Source organism: Dicentrarchus labrax, unplaced genomic scaffold, assembly GCF_905237075.1.
Source record: "Dicentrarchus labrax unplaced genomic scaffold, dlabrax2021, whole genome shotgun sequence".
In the NCBI taxonomy this organism is placed as follows: Eukaryota; Metazoa; Chordata; class Actinopteri; family Moronidae; genus Dicentrarchus; species Dicentrarchus labrax.
This window is the reverse complement of record NW_026136723.1, coordinates 19,554,679-19,566,169: the sequence shown is the minus strand read 5'-3', so window position 1 is coordinate 19,566,169 and position 11,491 is coordinate 19,554,679. Positions and strand designations below refer to the sequence as shown.

Below are 11,491 nucleotides of genomic sequence, written 5' to 3'. Positions count from 1 at the left end.
GTGTGTGAGTTTGTGTGTGTGTGTGTGTGTGTGTGTGTGTGTGTGTGTGTGTGTGTGTGTGTGTGTGTGTGTGTGTGTGTGTTTGTGTGGTATCTCATTGCATGCAAAAGTATAAAAGTAAATGTGCCTATCGCAGACAAAACACTTAACAGACTCTAATTTTAGAAGAAAAGAAGGCAGATGATGAAATGAATGTCCACACTGGAGCAACCGGAGAGAAGGGGTTGTCCGCTCTGGTAAGTCCCGCACTTCAAATATAGATCTGCAGACGTGTCAGTGTGCGGCTGGTCCTGGTAGCCTCTCCCTTCTGTGTATATATATATGTGTGTGCGTGTGTGTGAGAGAGAGAGAGGGAGAAAGAGAGAGTGTTTGTGCACGCATGCATCCTGAGGCTTAGGTTCACACATGAAGTTGTATTATTAAAAACCAGGGGACGGATCCGCGTCTATCACCTGCCACTTTCACCTGCGGGCGTCAATCACGCTTGGATGTGCGTCGTTTTTTTCCCCTGACACGACACTTCTACCTGATTGGTCCATCCTTGGTTGAGGGGCGGGCGCTCTGCGGCCTCTGCTGAAATGCCATTGGTCGACACGCGGCTTGGTTGACGTGACGCAGCTTGGAATTCCCAAAGTTCCCAAGTTCACGGGGAGAGAAGAGCGTTGTTTCTTACTAAAAAAAAAAAAATACAACAACCCCCAAAAACGTTGTGAAGACAAAAACAACCAGCGACCGAGGTGTTAGCAAGTCGGGTAAATAAACCGTCTTCTTTGTTTTGAATGTGTCGGAGTCGAGCAGGTGTTTGAAGCGCTCGCTAACAGTTTTGGGCCCGAGTGAGAACGCGGAAGAGTGGGAGTGGGAATATTTCAGCCTACCATCCTTTGTTTACCATCATGAATGAACCTTTAATTCGGTTGCTACAACAACCATAGCCCCCTTTAAATTTCGGTCTCTTGCATGTACAAAACAGAAGCTTAAGCGAGCACATTGCTGCCGACAAGTGAGTATTAATCTTTTGTTTGCTCGGATTCTGGATCAATGAACTGCTCGGGTCTTCTTTGAGGGAGGGGGGTTTTGACCATTTTTGGTAATTTAAACTGCCAACACAGGTTGAGTGGATGGATGGATCTGAATGAATGGTTGGTTGGAAATAGCAGAGGCGATGAATGCGATGAGGAGATTCCTGTTTCTCCTGACCAAAGCATTTGTTAAACTGCGCAGTAGTGTATTATGGATGCCACCACACCGTTACATAACTTGTATCAACGACAATCTGGTCTTTATCCCGTGCGAGCGGTGAATTAGGTCCCAAATCGCAACGTTATTGAATAATCGTGTCCTCTTAGATCATTATTTACATGCCAGGATCATAATACTGCAGAATAAACGACACATAGTTCGTCAGTTTGTGTGTATTTTCATGTTCAGAACTGTGCATACTCATAATTTGGGATATTAGCCTCCATGTATCTATACTAATAACCAAGTTACAGTCATACTATTACATCTAGATAAGCCTGTCTGCTCCCCACAAGACGTGCAGTGTATGCATCAGGCATGTTCAATGAAGACACGTTGTTTCTGTCGTCGTCTGCAGAATAGCATAAAGCCGAATCTGCACCGTGCTGTGCCAAGTCGAGCCAGAAGAGGGCGATGTCTGACAACAGCCACAGCACAGGCAGCAGTGGCTCCTCAACCAACAGCTGGACCCTCCTCTCCCCCGAGGTAAGACAGAGAGAACCAGCTCAGGAAACTCTGCTGCGAGCTGAAATATGGCTCGTCTGTACTTGCACCCCCAAAAGCTTCCCATAATTATGAAATTGTTGGCGAATGTTTGCCAAGTGTCAAACACTGATAGTGACAGTTTGAATGTGTGAAGTGTGTTTTTTCATGTATGTGTGAGCCATTGACTTGTCTGTTCTTCCACAGCTATTGTTGTGTTGTTTTGTATTTTGACTCTTTGTGCAAGTATTTATGCATGACTGTATGTCTGTAATAAGAAAGGGCATTAAGGATATACATATTTATATTGTAATTACTAGCAGATCCTCCTCAGATATCAATATATTGCTGAATATATACTCAATTATCAGTTTATTAGGTACTAAATATCTAAGGACTCACTAAATACTTAACTCTAATGCAGTCTAATATAACAGTCCTGTAATAAATCCTTCCTTTATGAAGGTTTTAATGTTCACTTTTTGTTGAAATGTAACTTAATGGTACTTTTGGAGTCTGTATAATGTGGTGTTGTTGAATTTCATTATCTTATACTGACTGAGAGGTAATATTTTGTTCACTCCATTTATATCAGTAAGGGTGGACTAAATATGACAGTTGAGTATATAATGTTTGTAATGGAGAATTATATGTCAGCATGTATAACAGTCACATTTGGATATAGTGGATGTTTAATGTGGAGGTCTAACTGTAATTTGTAGCTGTAGTGTTTCAGAAATCATTATAGGAGAAATCGGACTGACTGTCCACTTTATTGTTAATCAAGACAACAACATCACAAGATAAAAACAAAACCCCAGGGTTCAATTACAGTGATAGATGATAAACAAGAAATATCAATATGTTTCCCAGCCCAGGCTTGTGTGCATGTGCAGGCATGCCTGCATCGGGTGTGCTGTAAATGTCAAGGTCGGTGTTACCATTGAGCCTACTGTAGTTGGTGAAGCCTGATCTCCTGGGATCTTCTCTCATTCCGCAGGAGGCTGCTATTGAGAATGTCGGGCCGGTGGATGACGGCACCGAGAGCCTGAGTGACGTTCCCAGTCTCTCTGAAGAGGTCACAGGTATTGACGAGTCAAGATCTGTGGCAACGGTTGTGACATAAAATCAACATTTAAGGCCAAAGAGGTTGCTTTTAAACGTATTATTTGGTTTCATGTTTAAAGTTTTGACATTGTGTGAATGTTATTTCAGGAGCTGCTATGGAGTTCAAACCAAGTGACATTTCAGTAGAAACTGTCCTCTCTGAAGAAGGCCATCAGGTTGGTACACAGTAAACTATGCAATAATTCAGTCGTTAATAAGTTAGACAATTAAACAACGTCATTGTTAAGAGGACGAAAAGCCCCCTATAACATATATAAACTGTTATAACCAGCTATTGATGTTGAATGTATTATTGTGCCCACATGTAGACCAATTGTGACAGTATTAATTTCCTAGCTGCAGTCGGGTTTGACAAGACTTCAGATCTATAACATCAACTTTATTTACCTGCCTTTGTTACCAGTACCTCAGAATGAAGAAGCAGCTTCATTACCATTTCTGAAATGTGTCATACAAGTTGTAGAGAGACACTGAAAGTAGCCTCAGTAGAATGTGGTGCTTTTAGTCAGGTGTTTGGTAATTGGAAAAAAACTGCCTCAGTCGCATTCTGCCAATCCCTGCGCATAATACAAATTGAGAAGTTGAGACCTGTTCTCTTAAAATGATCAAACGTCACAGCATAGGAAGTCATCAAATGAAAGAGAAGTACTGTAGACAATAGAGTGAGAGTGAAAATGGATGCACAAACAAACAAAATCATAGCACTTTGATTGCAATGAAGATCCCAAATAGATGTCATTAAAGTATAAATATAATCACAGATAACCTTTTTCCTTACTGCCCCAATTTCTAGGTGTGTCAAGAGACATCTCCAGACTCCAGTGAGGGTCCCATTCCTTCTAGTCCAACCGGGATGAGTCCTCTTCCACTCAACCCCCTTGACCTTCCAGACCTAGACCAGGAGAGTCAGCCTCCAGTCATCCATGACATTGTAACCAGCTCTCCCAGTGACAACGAGCACCTAGGACCCACACCCTTTGTCACCAACATTGATTTGGGGGCTCCACTCGATATTCCCGCTGCTGAACTCCTGCCAGCTGAGCTTGAGGAGTCCTGCTCCGCTCCTCCCCTGACTGCGATCCCTGTCTCTACAGAACAAGTGCTTGACGCGCTTGCTGATATCGGGGTGATTCCTGCTGGCGCTGCTGGGGAGAGTCCCATCTTCACTGCTGAGCCGGAGGTTAACATCCCCACAGAGACCTTTACAGCCACTGATCCTCCTTCTCATGTTGAAACTGAAATCAGCTTCACTCCAGAGGATACAGAGCCACCAAGCCAAGACCAAGAGAGCCTGGTGACAGAAAGCCCCATCGATGATATCCCTGCACCAGAGACTGTTGGTTTGGTAGAGGAGGAGGAGGAGGCAGCTGTGGAAAAGGAGGAGATAGAGTCATTTGAGGCAGTGGCCCAGGATGAGAGAGAAGAAGAAGAAGAAGAAGAAGGTATGGGATCAGTCTACAGGAATAATTATGACGATGTATGCATTATAAATCAGGCAATGGAACTAGAGTTATCGTTATTTTAGAGGAGGAAATTTAGAGGTTGCTATGGGGATAAGGGATTATTTTGCTTTAAGTTTGACTTTTTTCTTGTGAGAAATTGGATGCTTTCAACTCTTCAGGCCTTCGAAAATGCTGCTGGTTAAAAGTTGGAACCACTGCTCTAATGGATGACAGGGTACTATCACACTGATTCCTCTTAAAAACATTACTTTACTTTACTTTAACAAGACTAAGGGTCCGTTAGCTGTCCCCAGAGACAGCCATGTTCATTATACTGTACACTCCGGGCAATTTGGTCAGTAGTTGTTGTAGATATCTTTCTCTGCACCAAAGTGTTGAACAAGCTGACATCACCTTATCTCCGTGCTCCTTTCTACTCGCTTAATAGTGTAACAAAACAAATGCCAGGCAGGAATGTTGTACAACAATGACCAAGAAAATAGAAAATAGAACAAAACTAGGGAAACAAATAATCCATCATTTCTGAACACCTGATCTTCAAGTTAGCTCTGTTTCTTTCTTTTCTGAAGTAAAGCCATGGCTAAAATAACCTGCTGGGGGTTTTCTCTGCTGGAAAAATATGAGCACAATATCGTCTGAAATAAAGAGGTCTTGAAGCTGTATATTGAAACAGGCCTTGATATCATGGTAATGAAGCAGGGCTCCCTTTAAGGCCCTTAGAATCTCAGTTAATTTTTTGTTTTAGTTGTGCATATTTCCAAACAAAGTTACAATGGATGATATTTCCATAAAGCAACTTACACACAGTGAACATGGGGCTTCCCTTGGGGGGTCTGAGGCCCTGCAGCAGTTAACAGCTTTGCCTGATTGGTAACTCAGCTTCGAGCAAAGTAAGTGGTTTATGGCCTTTTGTAATGAGCACTAGTCGATAGAAGCAGAAAATGAGAGTCCTCTTGCTGTTGAATTGGTTAACATGTTTCTTATCTGTGTCACGCTAGCAGCTGGAAAGTGATTTATCAGTATGACAGGGAGGCGTACACCCCGCTGAGAAAATGAAGAAACCCCCATGCATGAAATTACTGTTGTTATAATTTAGTGAGAAAATGTCATCCATTTCCACGAGCAGCTCTGACTTTTTGTCAGCCTTTTTTCTCATGCTGTTTACACACTGTTGTGTTTTGCAGTTCATGTGTTCACTTAGATTTTGGTATTTTGTGTGAAGCTGCCAGTAGATAATTACGAGTTTGGAGATAACTCTAGTCCTGACACTTTCGTAGCCAAAGATGTCGAGATGATTTGTGGAAGTGACTCGGGGGCCGCATTTGAATACATGTGGTTTAACTTTAGGCGTAGTGTCATCATCTTTCACAAAAATCCACTATTAAATTTGACGACTCTGCTGTCTTTTTGCTTATTCATGTTCAGAGTGTCCTTTTCCTCTTGTAGTTCTCCCTCCCTCAGAGCCATCCAGCAGTTTTGATTTGGGCGACACAAGCACCTTTGATGATGGAGTGAGGAGGAGGAATGCCCCCTCCTTCGAGGCACCAAGACCAAGAACATCAGATGAGGAAGATGAGGAAGAGGAAGTGTTCAAGCTGGCTGAGAAGAAGGAGGAAAAGCCATGGTTCTCAATGAACAAATGCATTGTGGGTGCTCTGATCTTGCTCTTCTTAGGTTCCCTCTTCCTCTCAGGTGAGTTCCTCTCACAACTAACTAAGCCTGCTAGCTTGCTTCTGCTTTTTATGGTCAGTACTGCAAGATTAAAGCCATGCTTATAATAATTATTACCAAATAAAGATTCTTATGTGAGAAATATCTTACGTTTGTGTTTACTGCACATCATCTTTTAGAGATTTACAGAATCTGTGCACCTGTTTACACCTGGTGCATAAGAGGTTTAACAGTTTTACAGTTTATTGTAAATAGTGTCAAAAAGGTACATTACACATTCGCTTTTTTGATAGTGCCAGTATTTACAAATTACATAAGCACATTTATTCGCAGTTGTCAGCAATAGACAGATGTCTGTTTTTAGATCTTGTTGACTAAGCTGTACTATGTCAACAGGTTTCCTCTCTGACCTGGATAATGGTAGGTCCAGTACTGAAGATAAGACAGCAGTGTAAGCTTCTGTGCTAACTGGCTAACGCTCAATAGCTTGTCCAAGGACTTATCTGGCCTGACACTTCATGCAGTGGCAGCAGAAAATGGCAAATAACACCCACTCTGAATTGTACAATAACACTCTTTATCACTGTTTTGAAGGACTCACTGGATGTTGATCGTGCTTAAGTTGAGGGGGAAATTATCTATTGCTGGCAATTTGCTTGGTTACGCAAAAATATTTTTTACTGAATTTAAAACTGCCTAAATAAATAGTTTATGTGTTCTGCACAAGTAGCGCCTGAGCTTATGGGACACACTTTATCACAAAAGCATCTTATAGAGTTGTAAGACAGCTTGGCAGCTGTGTGTCAATAAAATGCCTGTTTGTGTGAAATATGTTGTTTTCTTCTCCGACAGGTGACTTTGACGCCTCTGAACTGAGCGATGCAGAACAAAGCCAGGTCTGTTCCTACTGTCTTTCACTTTACTTACACAGTCTCAGTGTTATATGTTGTCCAGTATCTGCGTATAAAGTCCTATTTAAACAAAACTTGAGTCCCAGAACTTAAAAGACAAATGCTAAAGATAGGATTATTTAGAAATATGTGTTTTCTTCATTTGCCAACCATTTTCAATCCAGGACTGGCTTAGCGGTGATCCACAGGATATGAAAGAGCTATTGGATAAACTGACACAGGAAAACCAACAAATCACTCAGCTAGAGGCTCAACTACAGGTCAGTATACCATTTATATTGATGCTAATGATGTTGTTTTACCTTTTCATGATGTTTTTAAATGCATTGCAATATATAGACCGCATGTTTTCAATAAATATATTTGATTATTGTCCAAGTTGTGCACAACCTGGTTTTGACTACGGCACTTTTTTCTTTATTTCTTAGTCTCAGAAAGAAGAACTCGACTCAGCTCTGAAGGCAGTAGCAGCGAGCGGTGATGAAAATGGTAAAGCAGGTCTGGAAAAAGAAAATTCAATGCTAAAGGAAGAGCTGTCATCTCTGCCTGAGCTGAAGAAAGAGCTGGAGAGTCTGAGGGCCAGGGTGACCGAACTCAGTCAGCTTACAGGTATAATGTGGTGAACACTGAGTGAATCAGCTCATTTGATAGTGAAGGAAATCTGTACTGCTGCATGTTGATATTTATTTAAATGATAATGTATATGAAAAGATACTGAGATATAAAAAGAGTGCTAAAAGTGACCCTATTATAATTAGCTATCAAACCATTATAACTTTCATATATTAAATCATTCACAGCTGATCAGGAAATGCCCCCGGCTACCTCAGGCCCGGCCCCTCAGCCTGGTGACAAAGATACTCAGAGTAACCAGAAAGCAGCTGGACCCGAGAGGAGAAAGGACACAAATGAGGGAGGAAGGCTGAAGGAAGAACTACAGAGGCAGAAAGTTCTTTTGGAGGAGAGCAGGAAGAGACTGCAAGGGATGAAAAAAGATGGAGGCGGCAGGAAACAAGTGAGAGACAGTTTGGAGGAGATCCAGAAAAAGCTTTCTGAACAGGTTGAGAGGTGGGGTAAGAAGAAGCCGCAGGAGTCCAAATGGAAAGGGAACAAGGGCAAAACTAATGAGCGGGACCACTGGAAGAAAGACGAAAAGAAAGAGTGGAGAGGAGAGAAAGATTGGAAGCATAACAAAGACGGAGAATGGAGGGACAAAGAAGAGAAGAAGGAGAAGGAGTGGAAGTCTCAGAAGCAAAATTCTCACAAAGAGGCATGGAGGAAACACCAGGACGAGTGGGAGAGGAAGAAGAGCGAGCGCAGAACGGACAGAGAGGAGAGGAGGAAGGAGAAACCCTGGCACAGCCGGCCTGGCAAGAACTCCGACAACCATCATCAGCACCAACATCACCACCACCAGCCCCGTCAGCCTCATCAGCCCAACCAGAACGACTTCTGGAGAGACCAGGAGCAGAAGCTCAGACGCACTGTCAGCTCCCAGCTGGGTTGCAGCTCCGTGGAGGACTGCGCCGGCAAGGAGGGGCTCTACCCGGTGGAGCTGCCCGAGTTTGAGGAACTGCTGGAGGGCTACCTGAGCAAGCTTGAGGGATCTTCATCTGAGAGCAAGGACAGGATCAGGAAGCTGACTGCGGAGTTCTTCGAGGACGGCGTGTTCATCCACGACAGGGTTCTTTTCAGTGACTTTGCAGAGGACGTGGCGGACATTCTGGAGGACATTGTGGACGTTTTAGAGGGCGGTGGGCAAGACGACGACTCCCTGGAGGAGGAGATGGAGGAGTTCGAACGAGAAGCCCTGTGGAAGTTTGCCGCCACAGCTTAAATAGACAAAGAGGGGGGGGGTGGGGTCGGGGGGAAGTAAAATACAACACTAAGATGCAGCACAAGTTGTGGTTTTATAGGACATTTCTTGCCTACATTCTCCTCTTCAGAGCTGTAATTGTAGTAGCTTCTGGTACAGAGTGGTTGTGCCTCTCATAAACGTTTCCCTCTGAGTCTTTAATTATAAGCTAGACTTGTACTTTTCATTTTGGACTTAGTTGTTGTTACCTACCTCTGTCAGGTCATGCCTCCTAACGTGAAATCCTTCAGTAATGTGTTGTGTGGATTTTCCTCTGCTGTATAGTGTTTTCTCAATACGTAGTGCATGCTACAGTTCATAATATAAATTCAAACTGATGATATCCAGATCACTCACTAAACAACTGGGCTTTAAGGAGATGGCAAATAATTGTGTTGAGCAGCAGTGCAACGGTTAAATATATTCATACAATTAATTTAGTATTTAAAATTGACTTTCTGCCTTGACACTGCTCCGAGCAGGTTAAAACAAATGCTGAGAAACTTTTGCAGATACCAATTTGCCTCAAGTTGGGTGTTAACTGTCCAATCCCAGAGGATAAGATCCTGGTTCAGTGATAAGAATCAGATCAGGTCAGACCAGTTTTTTGTCAGCAGCTCTTTGGTAGATTTGGGCAAAAGCATACAGAGTGTTGTTGCCCTAAGCGTTAGGACTTTTCATCCTCTGACTCCCAACTGTCAGTCGAGAGCAGATGGGTGGAAACTTCCAGGAACTGGTTTGTGAAACGTCAGTGCTGCTAAAAAAAAAAAAAGCAATAGGACAAAATGATAGCCATAGTTAAATGTATGCCTGCTAAACCACTTTAGAACTTTTCTCAAACATTCACATTTACAACAGGTTTTTTTTTCTTCTCACTTTTCACTTCTGTTATGTTTTTTTTTTTAGACCATTAGTTCTACTAATATTTTTTTGTAATGTAGCCATGGGGACCTTCAACACATGATCTACATATACTGGGTATCCCAGAGCATTCAGAGTAAAACAGTTAGTGATCTCTAGTAATCTCCAAACAGTTTCATTTAATGGATTTATTCATTCGCCATAAATGAGATTGACAACCTAACTTTTCAATTCTTTCATTGTCCTTTTGTTAACAGGTTGATATCAACTGACATGCACGCGAGTGATATAGATATAGTTATTTAGTTTGAGAAAATGGCAAAATGATCTTTTTGTTTCTCAAATATTAAGTTGAATGAGCCAGGCAAAAGGTAAAATAAGACAAAGTATTACAGAGCTGCTTTCCAGCGTTGGGTACTGAGATTTTGAGAAATAATTATTTGTTCTTTTGCTTTTGTTGTTTGATTGTAGTCATGTTTTATCATGAAGTTTTTTCCCTCTTTAGGTGGAAGTGAAGTTAAAGTCGACAGATTGTGATTGTTGGTTCTCATTCTTCAGCGGTTGAAAGAAGCTTTGAAGTGTTTCATGTTTATTTATTCTGTCACTACACTGCAACTCTTTTCCTTATTTTTAACAAGAAGAACCACAGACTGTGTCCAAGGCCATATACATTGAATGTGTGAAAATGGTGACATTTTATTTTGGTTTGCAGAAATTTAGTTTGCCAGCTACTGCTTACGTGCCTTTATTATTATAAATATGTTAGATCGGACAAAAGGTCTTGGATTTCATTTGCTTCTGCAAAATTAAGAAGAAAAGAAGTTTACACTACTTACACTTGTACTGCTGCTTATATGGCAGAGAATGAATGTCGTAGGGTTTACACATGAAGTGTTGTATGGATTTCTGTTAAACATTCTCTGCTGTTTATACAGAGGAGCTTTTTCTTTGTTGGAAGTTTCTAGACCAAAGGGATCGGAAGAAAGCTTAATTTCAACAGATGAGTCCTTTTAATAAAACACATTTATGAAAGTTTAATCAATATTTGAGAAGTATTTTTGTCTTTGTGGGACAACAGTAGGGCTCTGTGCTTACTGCTAATGTAGGAACTGGCTCTGATGTGCATGTAATTGATCCCTGTACAAATATATTGATAAATTTGGATCATTTTTCATTTTTTTCCATCATCAGTTGTGTCCTCTGTCAGTGTTAAGTTCAATAAAATTTCCACCATTGAATATGTAAAGTTTGTCCTTATTTCATTTCAGTTGATTCATTCATAAGGAAAAAAAAAGATATCACAGAATATATCCCCCTACTATTAAAATGTACAATGATAGCCGGGGTGTGACTCACTCTCTGGCAGGAAGTGGAAGTGTTGGCATGACAGGCATCTATTATCACAGCTATGATGCCAAACTAAAATATTTACATCCAGATTAAATACAGCAGCTTACACGTTCACACGCACTAACTTCCTGTCAGCCTTTACATGATACACAAACCAACCTAGTCATTGAGCTGCTATGCTGATGAACGAGAATGTAAGCAACAGTCACAATGAAACTACAGAGAGAGCTTGTCATTCTTTGAGTTCTAAAAAAACAAGTCACCATGCAAGCATTTCTGTATGTTTTAGTACTTTGTTTCTGCATTAAAGGTGCTGATGGATCAGCAACTAAATATCCAACAGAAAAGGAATTAGGGAAAGGTACAACACTCAAAAATGTTGCTAAAATGTTAGCAATCTTTAATTCCGCCACCCTGGTTTTCTTAAAATGCTCTGAAATGAGACCATTTCTTTGTAAATCTCTCTGGGGGTATTCCACACATTCAGCCCTGCAATTGGAAAGACTTACACATGCGACAGTGTGTGTTGT

General features: G+C 41.5%; 1 protein-coding gene across 3 annotated transcripts; it reads left to right on the top strand.

Moving 5' to 3' along the window:
- Window positions 1–374: 374 nt before the first annotated feature.
- On the top strand, window positions 375–10,849 carry pbxip1a (pre-B-cell leukemia homeobox interacting protein 1a). 3 transcript variants are annotated; one of them, XM_051389803.1, is made up of 11 exons: window positions 375–752; window positions 1,598–1,725; window positions 2,723–2,807; window positions 2,938–3,005; window positions 3,644–4,292; window positions 5,760–6,005; window positions 6,381–6,404; window positions 6,837–6,880; window positions 7,060–7,155; window positions 7,324–7,504; window positions 7,696–10,849. In XM_051389803.1, exons 2-11 carry the CDS (start codon window positions 1,654–1,656, stop codon window positions 8,730–8,732), a joined length of 2,502 nt encoding a protein of 833 aa, XP_051245763.1. In that variant the 5' UTR covers window positions 375–752; window positions 1,598–1,653; the 3' UTR covers window positions 8,733–10,849. The 3 variants fall into 3 exon arrangements, with proteins under 3 accessions (XP_051245763.1, XP_051245765.1, XP_051245764.1); XM_051389804.1 differs by lacking the exon at window positions 375–752 and adding an exon at window positions 777–1,000; XM_051389805.1 differs by lacking the exon at window positions 6,381–6,404 and having other exon boundaries at window positions 376–752.
- The last annotated feature ends 642 nt before the right edge of the window (window positions 10,850–11,491 follow it).